Genomic DNA, 22,698 nt, shown 5'->3' on the forward strand with positions numbered 1-22,698 from the left:
TATGGTATAGAACTTCTATGGTGTAGAGCTTCCATGGTGTAGAGCTTCTTGTTCCATCTCTGACTCCTTCCCCTTGCCCTCTGCTACATGTGCTATTCCCTCCATCCCATGCCATTCAGAGAACACAGCCCTACACTCCTGCAGAGGCAGACTCAGGTACCTCACATCTCTGTGTCTAATCCCTTTGGGGGGGGTGAGGATACACAGCCACCAAGTCTTGTGAAGCTATGCCAGCCATCTCAGCCATTCCCCCGACACATTCGTGACATCCTCCTGCCGTAGAGGCTGAGGATTTATGTGACTTTAATTGAAGGCTACAGAAGGGACAGGGAAACATCAGCTCCTATCAATCACCGCGTCCCTTGCTTTCATTGTGTACTTAACAGCTTGTTACTTATTCAGGAGGGGGATTCTGCACTGAGTCTGTCTCCGTGCAAACAGTCTTCCCAGGCTGAAGAAAGCCCTGAAACAGGGAGGTGGCCTCATTAGGCACACAGGCCTGTGCCGCATACCGAAACATGGAGACACAGTGCTGATGACCACGACTACAGTGGGGGAGTCAAGGGTTCCAGCATCCTCCCGCTTTCCTGTCTATGTCCCCGCAAGACTTCCCAGGCGTGTTTGACACCATGGCCCTTTGTTGTGTTTTTCAAAGCGATCCTTGCTTGGCTCTTCTCAACAATGAACTCTGCGACTGTTTAACTGAAATCTCCTATGGGGGGAACTTGATGTCTGGTTTACTGTGCTCTCTTACAGAATGCCTGCAGCACAGCAGACCCCTGAAGGAGCGAGCATACGGCTGCATGCACGTGAGGAATGCTAACACTCAGTCTTGGTTCTGACTCCCCTTTTACCTTACGCCTCTACGCCATCTGTAGAGGCTTGAGGACCCTTCATCTTTATCTTTTCTAAGGGCCATCCTTTAGGGGGCTCATTCAAGACCCAGTACGGTTATCACCCGGCTCTCAGGTACTGCCTTGGCGTGTGATGCTGAACTGTTCCTCCTGACCCCCAGGCAGATCTCAGTCCCAAGTTTACCCGCCCAAGGTTTTGCTTCCCAACTTAGCTCAGCCCACTACCCTGGTGGTCGAAGTTAGGTTCCTACTTGCCAGTCGTTTCCCACTGAGCTACTGATGTGTCTGACCCTGCGGACAGGCTCTTCTGTGAACCAAGGAAGATGTCACCTGGGAACCAGTTAGAGGTCGCTTGGGCCTTTGTGTGGTCTTTAAAATAAGGGGGTTTGCAAGCCAATGATGCGTATTTTCTTAATCCGTTTCACACAGAAGAAGGGGTTTTAGTGTGAGATTTGCAATCTTGTTCTTCATCTATTTCCCTATTTCAACCTGACTACCTGGTTCAAATTACCAACTGATACCTGGGTAGGTTATCATGCAGAGATAAGTGCCCCCTGCCCCACTGCGCCCCCAACAATGGAGCAAACATGACGGTCACCATACATGTGACTTCAGTAGTCCCTGGTGGGTGGGCATGGAGTGACAGTGACCATCATGAGCCAACACAGTGAGCCTACAACCTTGAGCTGAATATACAAGGTTCCCATGGGTCTGACACGCCCCGGGAGTTTCCATTCCTCTGCCCTAAACCTCTAGGGTTACTGGGAATTTCTCCAAGGGCACAGGGAAGTGCTTGTGCTTGGATTCAGATTCCCCAAACAACAAGGAAAAAACCCAGGGGGCTCAGCGAGCCCCTCTGGAGGTCTGAACAGGTGAGACTGGCAGCTCTGCCTTGGGTTCCACTGGTGGTGGCCGAGTTGGCAGCCATAGAGATTTGCTGTGGCAGAATACTTAAAGATGTTCACACAGAGGGACAGAAGGGACAGTCGTTCATTGTCCTCCTATGGGACTCCATCACTTGAAAAGTAAGGCCTAGAAATTACAATATCAGCCGACTTCCATACATCCATTTCCTTCACAATGGTTGGCATATGCTGAGAAGGGAATGCTCGGAGGGGCTGCTCACCACCACCCGGCCTTGCAAAGAACAAGGACACAGGAAGGAAGAAACGCAATCACTAGCCCAAGGAAGAGACACCCAGGGATGGGCACCATTGTGTAGGATGAGGTGAGGGATAATACAAATTATGATTTCAGACCCTGGTAGGCAAGCTACACCATGTTCTTTTCACATCTGAATCTCTGTACAGCATGTTCTTGGTGACTACAGTCAAGGTCCTTGGAACACTCACAGTAGCTTACTTGAGTTTTTAAAAAGCCAGGTATAAATATCAATGCTGCTGCAGAGTACGCAGAATAAAATTTAACATCTTTTGAGGGAGTCTTACTTCTGAGGCGCTGTTTGAAGTGCTTTAAGTGTCCTATCTCGTTAGATTTACAATTCGCCATCCTGTGAAATCAGTCCTGTGGTCTCTGCCCTTTGCCATACGATCACAGACAGGCCCTGGGCATGGCAAGTTTCTGGGAACATACAGATACTGAGCCATGAAGTTGAGGGAGACTCTTCCCTTCCTTCTTTCCTTCTGAAGATAAGGAGGGTCTCCCAGCAGCTGGGCTCTAGCTCACCCCCACTATCCTCCTGGTTCAGCAGGTCAAGTACCAGAATAAGGAGGCTGGAGCTTAGCTGACTGCCCCATCTCAGGAGAACTACAGAGCAAGCATCAGGAAGACAGGCATATACTCTGAGCCACAAGAGGAAGCCAGCAGAGAAACCTGTGTGTCCCACACAGAATAGCCCTTGGAAAAGTGGTTTTACATCAGGTCAGTTTCGCCTTTAATGTGTTTGTTGGCCTCCTGCTGAGACAGAATAGGTTCACCTTGTGAGCAGGCAAGCTCAGGCTGCCAGCCCTCAGCTCTTCAGAGCCACCCAGAGTTTTCCCAGGGCAAAGGCTTCCTGTCTCCCTCCCTTCAGTGTCCCCTACCTAGCTCTCATGGTGGCAGCCTCTATACCTAAAATATCATAGTGCCTCATGTCCCCCCAGTCCTCTCTGGGTTCCCTTAGTCCCCCCACCCCCGACCCATACGCCCTGAAACCCAGCAAACCTGACCCTGCCTACAGTTGCCCAATTGACGCAGAGCACAGTTCCGAACCCGTTCTCTCCCATGCCTCTTTGGAGACTTTTCTTCCCTGTGAGCCACTCCGAGGCTACCACTCACACCTGTTTCAGTGTACCAGGCTGGCACGATGCTTCATGTCCTTTGTGGACACAGTGTGGCTTCTTTGGAAGCTTTTTTCAGAATGGTCTATGAAACGCCCCACTCCCCACAGCACCAGCCCAGCCTCAGCCTGGCTATGGAAGCTGGGTGTGTCTGGGGTCCTGCAAGCGGTACCAGAGAGGCAAGGGTGGGAAAGCACCTCCCCCACTTTCCAGAGGCCAATCATTGTCTAAGGTAACCGTGATTCCAAGTACATGCCCTTTCACAGCTGGCCCACATTCCAGGACAACATCCAACAGAGAGCAGAGCCCTTCCAAAGGCAGAATGAATGGCTTTCCCGGTATTAACTCCCTGGTGTTTAATGTCCGTGGACTCTGCAGAGAGCCACCTCCGAGAATCCTGCAGGCATAATTGCCTTTCTTGCACTAGACCAGACCTCCGCATCTCAATGTGGTTGTGGGGCACTGCCCAGAATTAAGAACTACAGGAGTCAAAGAGACACAGCTGGATTACTGACCCTAGAAGGACGGGGCGGCCTGCCTGCTCCAGACCTTGCTGGGAGGTGAGACTTATCGTTTGGGCTCACTGTGGGATACCCTGTGTTCAGCAGGTAAAGCTGCAATCATTATCTTTTAAATGGTGCCGGTGATGCCTAACAGCACACCTCACTTTCCTGTATTAGATCCCCGGATAGGGTTTCCTGTCTCCTTTCAGACGTACGGATTTCGTTTCATCTGTGTAGGGCAGTTAAGATACATTTCATTCCCATCACAGAATACCCATTTTAGTCACATCGATCGTTTATGTGGGGGGATATATAATATTATCTGCCTACAATGGATAGACTCACATGCTTAAGAAGATTTTTATGTTTTAAATTACCTGCGTATGTGCAAGTGTATGTACACGTGTGTGTGTGTGTGTGTGTGTGTGTGTGTGTGTGTGTGTGTGTGTGACCACAGCTCACATATGGAGGCCAGAAGACAATTTATGAAGGTCGGTTTTCTCCTTCCACCGTGTGCATCCCGGGGATTGAACTCAGGTCACCAGGTTTAAAGCCAAGCTGGCCTGCATACCCTTACTTAGTTTTAGTTATAAACTGAAAATTCGAAAGAAACCCAATCTCTTCAGACCTTTTATCGAGGATACCAGAAGGCTTTCTGGAGACCAGAACGTATCACTGGATGGGTGGTGGGTGAAGTGGGGTGAGGGAATGTCCTCCTGGTGGACAAGCAAGCACACGCTACTGAAGACTTCGTTGAGCCTCATGGGATACACATGGCTCCAATGAAGACTGAGGGTGAAGGGTGGGGCTGTGGGTCCTGGTTAAGGTGGACTTGTTACCCCCGAGAGAGAGAAAGGGGGCACACAGGGGTCCTCTTGGAAAGAGATGAACTCTTTAGAATTATTGCATGATTACAAGGAGAAGACAGGTATTAAGGACTCCTACAAAGGCCAGCTGCCCTGGCAGATTCCGTGCCTGGGCGAGGAAGAAAAGGCGAAAAGGAGAGAATGGGACTTATGGCCTTAGTAGATTCAGGTAGAAACTGCGTGTACTGTGGAGTTTCCTCAGGATGTGCCCAGCCTGCACTGTGAGTGGCTATCGGCAACCATGGAAAGGGGAGGATGGAGGAGTAGGCACAGTGGGCTGAGGGGAAAAATGGGGCTAAGTCCAAGGATCATTGAGTCAGTGTCCAGAGTGGACAGGGAAAGCCAGGGAAACATAGATAGTGACTAGCAATGTCACATCTATTCAGAGAAGGTGAAGGGTTGGCTCAGTGTGTAAGTGCTTGACCTTCAAGCCTGACGACCTGAGTTCAGTCCTCAAAGGCCATGTGAGAGGCTGAACTGGTGCACATCACTACTAGGAGGAGATGGGGGAAGGGAGACAGGAGAATTGGCCAGAAGTTTGCTGGCCAGCCCGGAGAAGGTACCACAAAAGAAATAGCAAGAGAGGCAAGTCAGGGAAAGCAGACTTTCAAAACTTACCTTCTATCCTCCATTGGCCCCCTCTCTCCTCTCTGTCTGTCTGTCTGTCTGTCTGTCTGTCTCTCTCTCTCTCTGTGTCTGTCTGTCTGTCTCTCATCTCAAATAAACAAAAGAAGTGTTATTTACCATAACAGAGAGGGGTGGAGTTTGAAATATACTATGATACCCTAGGACCCTTTGAATGGGTGGGATTACCCAGTGTCAGGAGCCCTGTGTGAGCACGACTATTGAAATGCTGGGATCATTGGTGATGGTGTGGATCAGGGGACACAGAGGGGGTGCAAGAACAGAGGGAAGGGGAGGGACCTCGAGATGACATACCAACAGATAATCCGGGGTAACTTGGCTGACATCGACCCTGGCTTTGGTGGGTTCTCTGGCTGAAGGCCAAAAGCCACGTGAGGCAGAGTAAGGCAGTGCAAAGTTGATTGTATAAGCCCCTGGTACATACAGAAGAGTGGCCCCAAATTTCTGATCCGTTATTGGTACTGTTGCTATAGACCGTGAACTAAGGTAGGCGTTATAAAGTCACTTACTCAACAGTCAGGGAATTAGACATCTGGTACTGCCATAACACTCAGACTCATAATTTCACATTTAGTGGCTTTTCAGTTTTTGCAGAAGCCAGGCAATGTACAAGGTGAAAGGTGGCTCCGTGCCTCCCAGATGTGTGTGATAACTGTGGCAGGGAGCTCGGCTGGCTTCCGCATTCATTATCCTTAACATCACTTATTTGATAGAGCCATTTGCTCTCCCCTGAGGCTACTCATGGTGAAGTGTAGAAGTTTTTGAATAGTCTTGGTTTCAAGTGAGGAAAAGAAGAACCTAGGTGTCTGGGTACACGGGGTTCGATTTGCTCCTGTTCCAAAGGTGAAGGCTATCGTGGGAAAATGACTACGTATGAGAGACAAGGAGAGTCCACTAGTGAGAGAGACAATGCACTTATTCTACGACGGGGTGGACTGGTGAGTATGCAATTTAATCCGAGCTTGAAATGGACATAGTTGCATGACAGGATACTGATTTCTAAGCACAGCACTGAAACAAACCCCCTTCACATCTAGAATTCCATGGGGTCATAGGAACAGTTCTCCAGTCCCTGGAACTTTAATTGTTGAGTGCAAAAGAGAAGGAACTCGGTGCCAAAGCTGTAATAAAGTGTGTCTTTTTAGGAGTGTCAGGAGGTGTGACTTGATCACGCAGTTAGTGTTTTCACTTTAGAGAGCCCCACGGTCCCCCCCACCCCCTGCAATGACAACCCCTGCTTCCCCAGGAGGTGTTTTTACTGCAGGGTCACTCTGACTGGCAGGTACATGGCTGTACTTTCTTCTGCAGGGACTTGCTGTGTGTCACCCCCAGACCTGGAGCGCAGCCCACATGTCCTTCCTATGGTGTCTTTCAGCCACATACCTCTATCCCACATCACCCACACCTTTCTTCCTAGGCTGAAGTACAAATGAAAATCCTTTTCTCTTACTAGTTTCAAGGGTTATTTGTTTCTGGGTTTAACACAGACATATGAAATTCTGATTTGACATTCAACAGTAAAAGACAAAGTTAGGTTAAATTAGGAGTAAGCTATAAATCTATATAAGCCACATACATACATACACACATAGACACACAACACACACACATATACACATACATACATATACAAATGCACACACATAAGTATACACATATACACATACATATATACACACATACCTACACACACATACACACACACACACACATAAAAGTATACACATATACACACACACACACATAAAAGTATACACATATACACATACATACACACATACATATATACACACATACCTACCTACGTGTGTGTGGACATCTGTTTGTGTGTGAGTTTCTGGATACCTGTGGGCCTGGCGTATGTGGAAGACAGGGGACATTTTCAGGTGTCCTTTGGTACTTTTTACCTTTTGTTTGACACACGCTCTCTCACTGGCCTGGGACTTTTCCATGTAGGTGAGGCTCATGGCCCAGAGGTTGCTAGGGATGGCCCCTGTCTGCCTCCCACGTTACCACCCCTGGGACCCAGGCACATGTCTCCACCAGTGCCTTTGTAGGTAAGTTTAGGACTTGAAATTCAGGCTTCTCTGCTTGCAGGGGCCAGCACCTGACCACTGAGCCATCTCTGAAGATGCATTGAGCTGATGGCTGTGGTCGTCCTGAGATACCTTACTCTCATCTTCCCATTTTAAGAGCCATGGTCACCTAACACTAAGTTGATCCTTCCACAATTCGCCATGGTTGTGGTTTCTTCCTTCTCTCTTGTGTCACATACGCTCATGGTTCTGCTTTCCTTGATCTTTGGTAGAATGAAGTTCCCGCATTCCCAAAATATCATCAACTAATATCTTAAGTGCCAGGAAAAACAAAACAAAAAAGGATGAAGAAAAATGTAAGAATAAATTGAATTTCTGAACGCCACCTTCCTTTGCCCACCCAACCTCCAAAACTTTATACAGGAAAGTGAAGTAGTATCTTTGAGATCTAAGCTTGTCATGCTTTTTTTGGAGTGTGTGTGTTGGGGGGGGGTCATAGAGGATATCTTTAGTTTTGTTCCTTTGTGTTTCCTGTATGTACTTGTTTGCATATGGAGTGTTTGCGTGTGAGGGTATGGCACGGGCAAGGTTTCAAACATTGTCTTTTTCAAGGCGAAATAGATGTTGCCTCCAGTTTGTGATTGAGTTAACTTTCTATTTAACCCGAATTTACCTTTGTTCAAACATTTACAGTGGTGACAGTCTTAGTACTTTGAAGGGAGTCTGGGGTGTGGGCGAGACACAGGCAGCTCTCTTGACACATCCTTCTGGAAGGGAGCAAGCAGCAGCAGGTGCAGAAGGCGCCACTTTCATGATGCTACGTGAGTGTGCCCACTGTGCATGGGACAGAGCCTGAACTATCCCCGCCACTGGGAGATGTGCGTTCCAGATGGGTGGCACCATGAGGGAGGGTAGAGTGGGAGCTAACGTTGATTGAGAGGCTGCTGGCAGATCTGGTTTGCAAGCCGCACCCTCTAACTCTATAGTGACCATTCTCCTTGAATCCTTCCTGGGGTGGAGGGTGTCTTGGATGAGTTACTGATAGCAAGCATGTCTGCATACAGAAGGAATGTTAGGGCCAGCTTTTGAAGATCCGATTGTGTGAGTGAAGTGTGGTTGTGAGTGAGATCACCGATGGAGAACTGCTCACGAAGCTCAGCACTGCGGCGTCTCGGGGAGAGCTTCTGGGAACCCCACCTACACCGATCCGTCATTTGGATCTGCTCTCTGTGGACTACACTCAGCACTGTTCTAGGATTGTTCCTCCACCACAGCCGAGCAAAGCCTTTCGGCTGGCAGTGGCACCCCTGTGACTGGGAGCGCAGAGACTCCTAAGGTGCTCCGTATGGAGGGTGGCCTGGTAAAGGCAGACACAGCGAGTCTGAGTGGAGCATGTCTAGATTAGGCCCCTGATGAACAACTGTAACACAGGAAAGAAAGATCACAAGCATGGTGGGCAGTAGGCAGTGACCCCAGCCTATGAGGCAGAGCCACGCATTGCTTTTGCTGGGGCTCTTGGTCCCTGGCACAGGTTTCACGCTATCTGCTGGGGAAGCTGAGAGAAGGCACAGAACAAAGTGCTAAAGCCACAGAAGGGAGGAATGTGACAAATATTCAGTCTCCCGCTGGCTGTGGTCCAGAGCATTCCTCAGTGTTGGTCTCCATAGAGAACTCTCAGAAGCCAGTGCAGGTACTTATGCAGGCTGTGTGGAGGGGAGCAGAGGGAAGGCTGTCAAAGAGAGAAAAGGTAGAGTCGGAGCTCAGCATCTGGAGTGGCGCGGTAACCCAGAGGATCTGCCTGCCTTTTGTCACAGGAACGAGAGAGAGACCTGCGTTGGCACGCTTCAGGGCTAAGGCAGCAGAAGCTTTCCTTAGTCCCCATCTTCCTTAATTAAGCTTGCCTTAGTACACAAGTGGGATCCTCTTCTATTGAACAGAAAAGGAGAGCAAATCTAATAAGTGATCAGAATAGAGATGAATTGGCTCCCAAGACATAACAGAGGGCAGGTTCTCTCAACTGCTCAGTGGCAGCGGCGAGTCGAGCATCAGGAGATTTCCAGCAGTCAGTTTTAGAGAGAAGCCAAGAGACAGAGTAAACTGAATTGATTCTCTTTAAGAAAAAAAAACACACTGGAATGGGGCAGATAAACTGTCTCAGGAAGCAGTGGTCTGTACAGCAGAGCTCTCATGCAGGGCACTGTTTGAAGACAAACTCCGCCTGCCTTGCTGAGGTCACTGGTGCCCTTGTGACTGTGTGCTGAGCCCAGTCTGTGGATGGCTGAGCTTTGGATGGGCTGTCCCTTCAGAGGAAAGCCAGCACTGTGGGGCACGCATGCAAATTAGGTCATAACTCTTTCTTTTCAAAGGTCTGAGCCTGAACAAAAGAGAAAGAGGTGACCTTAAATATCTGTGTGTTTAATTCCGTGTTGACAAATGTCCCCTAGTAAGTCTGCTGTGTGGTACTGGCTTTCTTCTCAGCTGAGAACTGCTCGCCGCCTTACCCATCACGAACGCTGCTCCACACGGTTGGCGGCATCTGCGTACATGATTTAGGTCCACAGGGCACTTACACACATTTCTTCCTCAGGTTCCAACTTTTTCTCTACTAGGAATCCCTAAAAATCACTGAGGATGGACTGGGGGACTCAAATTTTTTTCCAAGTCTAAAACTTTGTACTTCTTTGTCTTTTTAACTTTAAGTGAGATACACACCTAAACCCCTTTTAAAGATTTAAAACGTCTTTGGTGTGAAGGTTTCAGATTCATGTAACGTTCATCTCTTTATGTCTGGCTCACTTGATATGTTATATAAACATAGGTATCATATTATAAATAAATATATATCATGTTTTAAGTAAATATGTATGTATCATATTTATATTATCCATATATCATATCATATATATAATATATGATATTGTATCATATATATATATATATATATATATATATACACATAAAACTTTAAAACATCCATCCATTCATTGATGGACACACTGGCTCCATATCTTGGCCACTATGAGTGACATAGTAGGAAACATGGGCTGTATGTTCTGATTAGCTATAGGATAAGATCTTTAATGCCTTCCCACAGAAGAATGATAGACACCTGGGATGATGGACAGACTAATTATCCTCGTATGATTACTCTATGATGAATATGTAGATTGAAGCACTCTATTCCATAAACATATCAGAATAAACTGAAGGGAAAATTTAAAATTAAAACCAAATAACGATCATTTAGGCATGATTCTTTACACTAATCCTTACATTGCTCTGTATGAATCAAGCCCCATTGTTTATGACTGCTCCACAGGCACAGAAGCACAGACACACATAGGCAGCTGGGACCCTATCCCTCCGTTTAAGGTCCTTGAAGGTCTCAGTGCAGGGTTAATAGGAAGGCAGGTCTGAGAGATGTCAATGAATCAGATCACTGGTCAATTAGGCCAATGACTTTGGGCAGAATGTTGGGTCATTAAGAGGAATTTCCTGGATAAACTGTCACTAAGACTTCATTCTGAGAAAGCAGTGAACAAGTGCCCCGGGCAGCACTCCCAAGGGTGTGGCTGCAACCCCTAGTTCGTTGATTTCTGTTTGTGCAGAAACCACACAAAATTTTCTTTTTCACAGCCTCGTCCTCATTAATGGTGGAAACTGAAGAGTAATACTCCATTTCACTAGGGACTGTTGTTAAAACAAGTCTCAAAGAGGATATAAGGAATGGAACCATTACCAGACCTGCAACCCACTGATGATGCAGAAGCCACTCGGCCAGGAAAACAAGAGAAGGGGCAACAGAGAAGTGAGAGGTGAGGGAGAGGCTTGCTTGGGGTATGCTGGGTCGGGGCTCACTGGGGTCGGGGCTAGCTGGGGCCAGGCCGAGAAACAGAAGCTGTGCACTGAAGGCCAGTGTTGTGATGAACTAAGACAGTCCTTTCAGTTCCACTGGGAAACAGTTTCAAGTGGCCATCACCATCTGAAGGCCAGGTATGGGAACTCATTTTTTCTTCAGAGTGTGGAATGGGTGCCAGAACCCTGACAACTGTACACCTCAGGAATGGCTGCCGTGGAGAGTGGGGTGCTCTCCTCGCAGCTTAGTGCTGACTACTCCTGAGGCCTGGGCTGGGTTCTGGGCTGGGAACCTATAAGCCGATCCACCTTTCTGGAACACAGAGAGCATGTATAAGAAAGCCAGAATACTCTCCCAGACGTCACTGGAACCATCTACTGTGCTGCGGTGACAGAGGCCCTGCGATGTCTGACCCCTCAGAAACCCTCGCTGACTTCTGCCATGTTCACAGTGAAGTCTGCCCTCCCAGATGCAAATCTCTGAAGCCAGAAAACCCCTCCAGGTTTCTCCTTTTCAAACTGTGGCCAGAGGGTGGCAATCAAAACTAATTCAATAGGACACACCGTGGGGAGGGGATGGGGCTGCATGCACAGACAGGTACAGTACTGAAGTCGAATGAGTTTTCACAAGACTGACTGTTTCTGAAGACATATCAAGAAATGTGTTCTGTGGAAGAGGAGCTGGGCAGCCCTTTCCTGAAGAAAGAGACAGACACGTCACAGGAGATGGGACAGCTGTGCATTTGCCCCATGGGACCAGCATGACTTCCCACCTGGCTGAGTGCTCACCACACAGGTGAGCCTGGCTTCTGGCTCATTCCTGTGTGTGCTTGCGATTCTTGTGTATCTTAAGCTTCTGCATGGTATGGAGCGCTGACCAGGAGGTTGGTACTATCTATTGAGTCAGTTAATGAGCCTGGTCACTCCTCCTAATGTCCTGGTTCTGACACAACCTTCTGTCCCTGCAGAAGGCTTCATCTTGGCAGCAGGTGTGGACTCTTCTTGCCAGTGTGGCCTGACCAGAGACATTTCTACCTCCTGTTATTTTCTAGATCCCCGTGAGTGCTCATCATCCAACATGAGGGCCAGCACTGCATCTTCTGAGACAAGGCAGATGGGGAGAAGTTCAAGGGGACAGTGTCACACTGTCTGTCTGGATGCTGTGTGTCCTCCCAAGGCAATCTCTAAGAACCATGCCAAGGCTTCTTAAAAATGTCCAGCTCAGGTTTCTCCACATGGAGGGAGTGAAGTTCAGGCCTTGAGCTTTTACTAAAGGGTTTAATTTTTTATTGACTAGTGAAGCAGGCTCCCTTAGGGTTGTCGAGGCCAGGGAAGGGGGAGGTAATTTTATGCTTATATGGTGTCCGTTAGTCTCTGGGTGCCATGACGCCCTCCTTCCTAACCATGGAGCTGTGCTCTGTCTTAAGAGTAACTAAGGGCTCACAGGGAGGTGCCATTCACATGGGTGAATTTGATCCTCACCATGTGAGGTACCTGTTCAGGGCCTGTTCTTCTGTTTCCTAGCTTGCCTTCCTCATCTACAATCTGTGGATACTCTCGACGCCTACGTCTGTACTCACGCCAACAAGCTGGTGAGTTCTGCCCAGGGATGGAGACCCCATCTGCATAGAGAGCTGCTCTGCTGAGCTACCAAACACTCCTTCCACCTTGATACACTCGGGAGGCTCCGATAACTTCCAGGACAGCACAGGATTTGAACCTTGTGACTATGGGTATGTGTCTCTAAAGCAGCTTATTTTAAGGAGATAAAACACTGATCTTGGGACCTTTTCATATACGTTTATCGAGACTTTTGTAATATAAATACTAAAATGGCAGGACGATCAGCAGACATAAACTTTGGGGAACATGCATAGAAGAGTAACATACTAGCAAGCAACCCCCAAGAGAAAACAGCAAAAGCTCAGACCCCAACTGACCATGGCCCACACTATGAAAGGTTAGATCTCTAAGGCCTTTCAGCTTGAATTTGACTTCATTTTAATAATCATTTCTTAAACTCACAGTGGCAAAAATGTTGGTGCTTAAGGGGATTTTAATTAAGAGACATTAATTAAGAGATTATATCATAGAAAACTTGCTTTCTGGGTTGTGTAGCAGTGAGAAGCCTTATTAGCTAGAAGGGAGACGCGGGACCCTGCGCACACTTAATTGTGTGGATCAGGAGGATGAGTAGGTAGGGCAGGCCTGAGAAGGCCAAGCTCCCTTTCAGGAAGGGAGGCCCTGAGCGCACTCTGGAAATGGCTTGCTCAGGGTGAGGAGGCACAGTGTGCAGCCGCACCCGAGGGGCAGCTTCTGGAACACGGGTGACACTCGCCACCAAGCCATGGTGTCAACTCTGGGAGAATAGCTTCCAGGAGCTAAATGACACTGGGATGCCAATTAACAACCACTGACCAGGCAGTAAGGATTCAAAATGCTCCCAACACAAATGGAAAATGTCTAAGATATACCAACCATCCTGACCCGCTCATCACGTATTGCAAAGACATACTGAAGTGTCACGCTGTGCCCGTAAGTGGACACAATCATGTGTCAGTTAAAAACAGAACCACACGAGAAGCAAAATAGACAAAGGAAATATAGATGTAACAATGAAGAGGAGAACGAGTGAGATAGAGAGGGGGGGGTGGAGGGGGAGGGAGAGGAAGGGAGGGGGGCAGGCATCTCAGGCAGAAAGCAGGCAGGACCATGCTCACAAACCACACCCACCATAACAGAAAACCACTTGCAGACTTTGAAGCTTTCTTGCGTTGTCTTTCCCTAAAAGCTAAAGCGGGATTTTCCTAAAGCCCATTTTAAAAATGCAGCTAAACAATAAAGCCCTTTTGTAGAGATGCCCTTGGCTGCCCATTAGGAAGCCAGTGGGAGCTCCTTCAAGCACAGTGAAGGAGTGGTCGGTCCTTGATGCGCTCCATCCCACCTGCTGCTCACTCGGTGGGTTGCATCGTGATTGTGAGGTAGGATCAGATCTGAGCTGCCCCCTTGCTGTGAGCCTGGAGGTTGAGATCCCTTTGCCCTCCCTCTAAGTGGGCAGCCTCAGAGACTCTCCATCTATGGTCCTCCAGTTTGCTGAGTCCTGAGCCTGGCATGTTACGATGGTGTGACTGTCACTTAGATGCAGATAATGTTCATACTGGCCCATCAATCAATGGCCTTTTGGGCAGAGAAGAATTAATAGGGTGGACAAGAGTAAAGCAACAGGTCTGGTTTAAATTAGATCCTTTCAGTCTTCAGAAATCCTCCCACTGTCATTAAGGCCAAAGTCTGATACTGGTGGGAAAATCAATACTGACGGGTGTGGGCAGGCACGAGGGGAGACATTGCTTTGTGTGTATACCTGTGATATGCCCTGTGTGTTAAAGAGACTTGGTGAAAATCCGTATTATAATGTCTTGGGAATAAAATTGGTTGTAAGAGCATGAGCTTAGGCGTGAGGCTTCATTGCTCTGAGTAAATTCTTTTCTTTTATGTCAGTGCCAGCCACTGGGGGACATGGAGTAAGGAGGGATTTAAGTCCTGCATCAGTGTCAAACACTGAGGGACATGTCCCTGCCGTCCCTGGATCGAGATCACTTATTGTCTTCCTGTTGATCTGGAGCCACCTTGCTAGAGCAGCCTCCACCTGCTCCCAACATTGTCCCTACTCGGATACATGTGGGCCACCTCACAGCTGCCCCCTAAAGTCAACTGCTGGATAGACAGTTGTCAGAACGGACTTATTAAAGGGCATTCTCCTCTCCTGTCTCTCTCCATATGCGCATGGGAAATATAGACTACGTTCTTGCAAATGTTAGACTAACTCCAAAACCATTGGGGGTTGAACTCAATAATGAATCCTTAGGGTCCCAACATGCAGTTCTGAATAAGTGACTACTAAAACGAGGGTACATGTGCCAATCCCTAAGGACACGACACCTGCATAACGTGTCACACGTTAAATACTCTCATGAGGGCATGGGCGATAGGTTCCAAGTGACTGAGGCTGGCAAGCAACAATACACAGGTAAGAGCGGAACATGAACTTACCTTGGGTTGCGATATAATGGTTGGGTCGATGATAGCCCTGAGGATAAGTGAGAAAAAAATTAGATAAGTTTAAAGTCATCAGGTGGCACTGGAGTCACATGCTGGGTCTGTGGAAATGGCGGTGCATCCAAACGCCAAGAACATTGACTTACTTATTCTGCAAGGCTGATACTTTTGAAGGTATCTGGGAGACAGGAAGGACACATTTCAAGAGCTGAGCTAGCTCATGCTGTCCCAGGATGGCCCTGTTACTAGTACCTTAGTTACCAGTCGTCTGATAGCTCAGTTTGAGTCTGTCTTCCTAAGCCAGGATGCATCCTGTACATCCTTCTAGATGGTATGCAGCTAGTGAGAGCGACTTCATCCTACAGTGGCCATGAGATGATGGATGGACAGCAGATGCTATCAATCTATGGATTCTCTGAACTGAAACGACCAAGCCTCTTACTAAGGTGCGAATGGCTGGGAATGTGCAATAGAATCTTGTTTGCGTTTCGGATGTTACTGGCCATGTGCCAAGGACTTAACTCAGGCTCTCTTCTATCAATATAGACAGTCTCATCAATAGCAAAGCTCAGATCCAAACGCTGCTCATACGCGATTATATAAGACCCCTCCCCCTTTAATCATGACCCTGTAGGAGGCAGGAAAGATTAAACTGGGGCCAGAGAAGTAGAGGCATCTTCAGAGAACTATCTGGGAGAGATAAAAGTCAATTCAGAGAAAATTACATCCTGTAATATACTGCATCATCGTGGGCCTTAATACATCTCTTTCCAAGGAGATTACCCTAAACACTGTTCCCAAAGATAACTGGAAAACAGAAAAAAAAATATTGCAGGAAAAAAATACAGATTTCTCAGATACTTTAAATATCTGTCAGATTATTTTTGCTCTTCAGTCAACAGCAATGAAGAACAAAGGCAGTGATTCTCTTATACAACTGATTTGGCTCGCATCTCAAAAGCCAGGACTGTGACCTCCATTCCATAGAATTCTTTAGAGGGTTACTGGTTTGTTAGCAGTGAATTCTACACGAGAGAGAACTTTAACTTGCTTATGCTGCAAATCTAATACCTTAGACGGTGTCTAGGAGGTGGGAAGGATACATTTCATGAGCTGAGCTAGCCCATGCTGTCCCAGGATGGCCTGTGTTACTAACCACCTTAGTCCTCTCATCTGAGTCACGTATCAGCCAAGCATCCCCTTAAAATCCTGTGCTGGCTTGTTTGTCAACTTGATACAAAGCTGGACGTATCTGAGAAGTGGAACCCCAGTTGTAAAAACGCCTCTAAAAGATCGGCCTTGTCTGCAGATCTGTGGGGCGTTTTCTTGATTAATGGTGGCTATGAGAAGGAATGTGAGGAAATTCTGGGAATGGGGTCCACTGTATAGCTTATGCTCCCGGCCTAAAGGCAACCTGTGTAGCGGTTTAACTCTGCATGAAACAATGTTGCTATGTTATGGCTGAAGGTGCAGGGACAGCCCTTCTCACTGGTGATATTAAGCTGTGTATTGGGCTTTGAGGCTTGCCCACGAGGTTGTTGTGGGGTTTCCAGTTGTGTGGCATTGCGTTGGCATTGGGAAAGTTTGGATTTGGGATTTGGGGATCAGAAACGCCCAACACACACATGCATACGGGTAAGATGGGTGTCTGGAGGTGCTAATGGACTGAAAACCCAGCCCGGCATGTAACATGTCTGGGAAGAACACAGAAGCTGGATCTGTTCAAGGAAGCTTGAGCCTTGCAGGGAACCACACAGTGCCCTGAGTTTCTGCTTCTGATTTCATTCATCCTTTCAACTGAAAACAGGCTGTCTCTTAAAGAATTTATCCTAATGTAAGACATTAAGTTAACATGACGCAGGATGAACAAGGCAGCCATCTTCAATAATTGAACAGCTTGCATTTTTAATGACACGCCTCGCTTGCCTTGGAAGTCCTGGTGCACAGCTGTGGATGACTTTGAAGGCAAACTTAAAAGCAAGGCGGTGACAGGAGCCTGCAAATCACCACATTAGCAATTAGAGGGTTTTGTCCCATTAATATGCAAACATTTTTAAAGTTGTTGACAAAAAAACGTAAAAACATTTTCTTGGTTCATGTAGTGTGGGTAGGCAAAGAGGGTGTAGGACGGAAATAAGACGTTTATCCCCAAATAGGCTGACTTGAGACAGCAGTGACTGCACATTCTGTGGAGTGTGGGGGGTAGCGAGACTTGCTGCGGCTGGTCACTGGCACACGTTTACCAGCTGCACAGCAGATTCTCATGTGCGCTGTGTATTGGAATGTCTGGTGTGCTGACTGTTTTAAGATACTTACATCGATGTAATTGCCATTGATATAGTCTGAACTGTTGTCTCCTTCCAGCATCTGCAGCCTTACCCGAGAGTGATCATCTGTGAGAGAGAGAGAGAGAGAGAGAGAGAGAGAGAGAGAGAGAGAGAGAGAGAGAGAAAATGGACAGCCATTAATAAAGGCAACCCCTGAGGCTGCCCCTCACCTCAGAACTGTGCAGCAGATAGGGATCCTCCCCATGCATGAATCTGCTTTCCAGATTGCTGCAGTTTGGAATTCGATATCTTTTGGTATCAAACCTACAATGTGACTGTGAATTACTGTTTCCACGTGGGAAGATGAGAATGTTCCCCCTGGTACTTCCTACCACAGTGATTTCCCTCATGCATGGATGAAGCAATAAAACATATGATGGGTTGGAACTCTGAAAATGTGAGCCCAGGTAAACCTTTCTTCTTTTTATGTTTGCGTATCTCAGGTATTTCATCACAGTGATGGCAAGTCCACCAACACAGGATAGTAAATATTACACACCTAAACATCCTCTTTTGCTATTGAGCTTGGGATCTATAGATCTTATTATTTTTTTTTTTTTTTTAGATAATAGATCTTTCTACTTTCTTGATCATGGAAAGACATACGATATCGTAAAATCTAGAGACTTCTACTTATAACCTAATCGCTCTTAACCCACAAGAGTTAGTTCTTGGGTTGGAAGCTCCAACAGCTTCCCTACACCACCTACAAGGCCTCGGATGCAGAAGCCTGCTGATAATGTCCACCTTCAAGACAATAGCTGTAAGTCCTCCGCCTTCTGGGACATTTGGATGGAGACTGTCTTAGTTAAGGTTTTCACTGCCGTGATAAAGACCATGACCATAAGCAACTCTGGAAGAAAGAGGTAACCCCAGTTCATATGTCTCAGGGATACCAGGACAGGGACTTAAGGCAGGAGCCCAGTGCAGGGGCTAAAGCAGGGGCCATGGGGGACTGCAGCTTACTAGCTTGCTCCTCATGGTTTGCTCAGCCTGCTTTCTTATAGAACCAGCCCAAGAGGTAGCATTACCTACAATAACCTGGGTGTTCCCACATCCATGTTCTGTTCTATTGATATAGACAGTCTCGGTAATAGCAACACTTGGAACCAAACACTGCTCAGAATAGATTATGTAAGACCCCTTCCTTTAATCATGACCCTGTAGGAGGCAGGAAAGATTAAGCTGGGGCCAAAGAGGCAAGGGCCAGAATGGGGAGAGACTAGCTCACAGTGAGGTATTATGGTATACCCACTGGAAAGGGTCATGGTGCCAAGTGTAGGTGAGGGTGTCATACAGTGTGAGCTGTCAGATGCTGATACTGAACATGAACATGAAAAGAAGAAGTAGCTATTATGGAGTAAAGAGGAAGATCCATCTTATATATCAGTAGCAAGAAGTTGATATTATGTGCATCCTGGGGGCTAAATAAGAATGTGCCTAGCAATACTGTTTACAATCAACAACAACGTTACTACCTTATCAAGTTGATGCTATTCAGTAACCACAATGAATGGACTACAGTTACGAACACCAGACTGGATTAGCAGCAGTCACTACTCGTGCACAGTGACTGAGCAATGGGCCATGAGTACAGAGAGGAAATGATGTTCCTTAATTGAAACATTTACATGCATCACATGTGTGTCTATGGAGGCAAGAAGAGGACACTGGATCCCTGGAACTTAAGTTGGGAGCTGCCTTGTGGCTGCTGGGAACTGAACCCAGGACCTCTGGAAGAACAGCCAGCGCTCTTAACCGCTGAGGTAGTACTACAGCCCCTGACTTTTTAATTATATTTAATGTCAATGACTTTAAATTTAAATAACCATATTAGCTAGATATTTACTATGTTGTGGACTTGGTATGACAGTGTAAAACAGCCAACTTACAATTTCCTATTTACTACATGTTAAAATGACAATATTTGTGCTATCCTAACTTAAAGAGTTATTCTACATCCACACTTTGTTTCTATTTAGCATGCCTATTATCAATGTTCTGAGATGTTTTATATATGGCTCATATTATACTACAGGCTACATTTGTTTCTGGGATGATTTTGCTGGGAGGTATTCAAAACAGAAGAAAAAGGAAAAATTATTACTATAAGATTCTCTTTCTCACATATGGTATGTATGTATGTATGCATGTATGTATGTATGTATGTGTTACACATCTAACTCAGAAGTCATGGACATCATGCTAGGGAAATACACTGTCACAGACCACATCCCAGTTCAACAGTCTCTATTTCAGTGGATGAAGCAGCAGGCTGTGATCAGAACAAGGGTGCTGGCTACTGTCTAGGTCTAGACTTGATTGGTGGCTTCACGAACTTTTGCTTTATAACAATATGTGAAAGCATCTGCCTTCAGGATGTTATGCTGTGTGAAGCACCGTGTGCAACAGAATAAAAAGGCAACCACCGTGAGACTCTGGCCCCGAGGTTTAGCGGCAGGAAACTACACAAAGAAATAGAATGGCCATTATTTGGGCCTGGGATGAGTGAGGGACAGAGGGCTTTTTTAAGAAACTCTATGCAGAGGTTCATGTTTGCAAGATGAAAAGAATTCTGAAGACGGGTGGTGTGATGGCTGTTCAGTTGTGCGAGAAGGCAAATGCTACGCTGTGTGTAGTCCATACAACTCAGAAAGCGTGAGTGCACTCAGTCCATCTCCTCCATCTCTACTCTAACCCTGACTCCTCCATGGAAACGTCACCTTCAAGGATGGCAAGGACACACACGGAGTTCCAGCCCTGAGTCCTTTGCTGGAACCATGTCCCTGGCATGGCTTGCTCCCTTTCGCTTGTGGGGTATTGGCAGTAGTAACAAGGACGCTACTTTGGTGATGGAGAAGTCACACATTATTGGCGTCTATTTGCCAGACACTGCTAAGAATTAGAAAGAGGTTCTGACATATTCTTGTGGTGTTAAAATAAGAGTGAACATCGAGAACTGAATCTGCCTTCTAGGAAGGTACAATTGTTCCTTGGTATACGGTGGGGTTTGGTCTCAGAACTCCATAAATGCTCAAATCTATGGATATTCATAGTCTTTCTATAAAATGTGTACATTTTGCTTGTAACCTAAGCAAACTCTCCTGAGTACTTTAAATTGGCTCTATGGGGTACAATGGAATCGCGAGGTAAATCGCTGCTCTCCCTTACTGTTTCTGGCATAATGACTGGAAATTTGCACCCCTTCAGTATAAGCACAAGTTTCCCCCCCAAAATTTCAATCTGAGGTTGGTTGACTCCTTCGATGTGCTGCCTAGCAAGATGGTGAGCTAACACTATAAACAGGCTAGCCTCCAGAAGGAGCCAGCCTACAGAAATCACAGGGAGGACCTTTACCAGTGGAAAGCAAGGTGGTTATTGTGGGTGTGCTGTTTAGTGCCAAGTGTCAGCTTGGCACAGATTAGAGTCACCTGGAAAATGACCTCAGAGTGACTGCCAAGTTAGGTGGGCCTGTGAGCATGAGATGATGTTAATTGATGTGGGAAGACCCAGCCTAGAGTAGGTGCCACCATTCTGTGTTTTGGGATCTCAGACTACGCATGCATGAGCTCGCTGTCTCCCTGCCCTTGAGTGTAGGTGTGGCCAACTGCTTCACTGTTCCCTGCCTTGGTTTCCCCATAAAGACACTGTGACCCAGAACTGTGGGCTGAAACAAACCCCTTTTGCCACCAACTTGCTTTTCCTGTGGTATTTTATTATAATAACAGAAAGGGAAGGAGGCTAATCCCTCATCCTTCTATAGGTTTGTGTGAAAAGCATCCTTGCTAAATAGCAATTTAATAAATAGGAGGGTATATAACACACACACACACACACACACACACACACACACACACACACTGAACCACCATGGAAAGAGGCAATGTGAGTGACCCTTTTAGGTTCAAAGCCTCTGCTCATTGCTGCTGTGGCTTCCAGCATCTAACCTGAAGTCTAGTAGCCAGTGAACCGCAAAATCAACATTGACTTGTTGGGAACAAATAGTTTGCATCGCCAGATTTTTTTGTTTTGTTTTGTTTTTGTTTTTCAGATTCTACCTTCTCTTAAGTCAGATATGTACTGAGATGAATACACCATAACCATTCTTTTACGGAGGCGAAGTTATTCTCTGAGGTAATCGTGAAGCTGAGTCCTAGCAAAGGTTTGTAAGGAGATGCCTAGCAGACATTTCTAGCATGTAACAAATGCCACCAGGGTCACCCAGAATGAAGAACGAATGCCCAGACTCACGGACAGTCCCTGTTCTGAAGGCCACCAGCTGGGCCTTTCTAGGCCAAGGACCTGGGCATTGTTGTTGAATGGAGGAGGAGGAGCGTTCAGAGAACTCCACTGGTCATGTATAAATTTGGGAAGTCCAACAGGATCTACGGCTACCGGTTGTTAACCATGGAAATGGTATGGCCAACACTTCAAAGACTTAGTGTTTCTGGAGGTCCCAGCCAGGTAAGTTTGAGATGACTCAGACATCGGCATTATTGACGCCCATCTAAGCATCTATCCTAGCATGAGGTTTTCCTCTGGTTATGCCAAAGCTCTTTCATGTTCTTATTTTGTGTTGAATGAAAACATTGGAATTTCCAGAATCCCGGATATCTGCATTTGAAAGACCTCAATGGGGGACTCGGAGGTCCTTGACTTTGCCGAGCTTCAGTAAGGAGGGACATGTCTCCTCTCTTAGGACTGTTGGGAGGACTAAGTACAACCATACATGTCAGTCCTGGAACAAGGCCCTGTTCATTCCTTCATCAGTCAGATTTTCCTCGCTGAGACCAGACGCCAGAGAGAGAAACTCAGAGGAGCATGTTCCAAAGCTTCTGAGGCCTTGGTCTGATTTTGGCGGAGCAGAGGGGACAGAGGAATACAGGAGAGGCCCAGGGAAAGCAAGCAGTAGCACTGAGGACGGCATCTCCAGTGACCGCTGCCTCCTGACTTTCACCAGTTCCCAATGAGGCCGTCTATGTTAACGGCTCTGGCAGGGGATCTATCCACTGACAGTGTTAGAGTCCTCAGGATCGGATCATTCTCCCAGACCCATCAGCCGGGAACCAAGTCACTAACAGTTCCTACTCGGAAGACTCCCCTCGTTTGTGGGAATGAAAGCAACATTCTGGTTTAAGTTTCAGAACAGAATTCAGAGCCCTGAGAGCATGCGTTGTGCTTTGAGAACAGAAAAGCTTAGGAACTGAGAGCTCTAAGTAGCCGGCCCCTGGGGGTGGAGGTGGGGGTGAGGACCAGAACAGCGCCTAATTTTGAAGG

At 46.9% G+C, this 22,698-nt stretch overlaps 1 protein-coding gene and 1 long non-coding RNA gene across 51 annotated transcripts in view; one reads left to right on the forward strand and one right to left on the reverse strand.

Annotated features, from left to right (window-relative positions):
• Window positions 1–22,698, reverse strand: part of Ptprm (protein tyrosine phosphatase, receptor type, M) — a 701,363-nt gene that overhangs the window by 57,109 nt on the left and 621,556 nt on the right. For all 11 annotated transcript variants that reach the window (NM_001431774.1, NM_001431773.1, NM_001168632.2 and 8 more), the window contains 2 exon segments: window positions 15,089–15,125; window positions 17,411–17,487. In NM_001431774.1, the coding sequence (NP_001418703.1) occupies window positions 15,089–15,125; window positions 17,411–17,487 (114 nt within the window).
• The window catches only part of LOC148003895 (uncharacterized), a 24,276-nt gene continuing 1,578 nt past the window's right edge, over window positions 1–22,698 (forward strand). The window contains exons 1-10 of one of the 40 annotated variants that reach the window (XR_015629869.1): window positions 1–156; window positions 757–969; window positions 2,563–2,735; window positions 3,400–3,693; window positions 5,991–6,085; window positions 10,820–10,998; window positions 12,563–12,771; window positions 15,423–15,540; window positions 17,646–17,828; window positions 17,987–18,184. This is a non-coding gene — a long non-coding RNA (uncharacterized LOC148003895). Of the gene's footprint in view, window positions 157–756; window positions 970–2,562; window positions 2,736–3,399; window positions 3,694–5,990; window positions 6,086–10,819; window positions 10,999–12,562; window positions 12,772–14,536; window positions 14,800–15,422; window positions 15,541–17,645; window positions 17,829–17,986; window positions 18,288–21,472; window positions 21,886–22,698 lie in introns of those variants that run through there. The other 39 variants (XR_015629837.1, XR_015629840.1, XR_015629856.1 and 36 more) reach the window with 39 other exon arrangements.

This window comes from Rattus norvegicus, chromosome 9 (genome assembly GCF_021556685.1).
Source record: "Rattus norvegicus strain SHRSP/BbbUtx chromosome 9, alternate assembly SHRSP_T2T, whole genome shotgun sequence".
In the NCBI taxonomy this organism is placed as follows: Eukaryota; Metazoa; Chordata; class Mammalia; order Rodentia; family Muridae; genus Rattus; species Rattus norvegicus.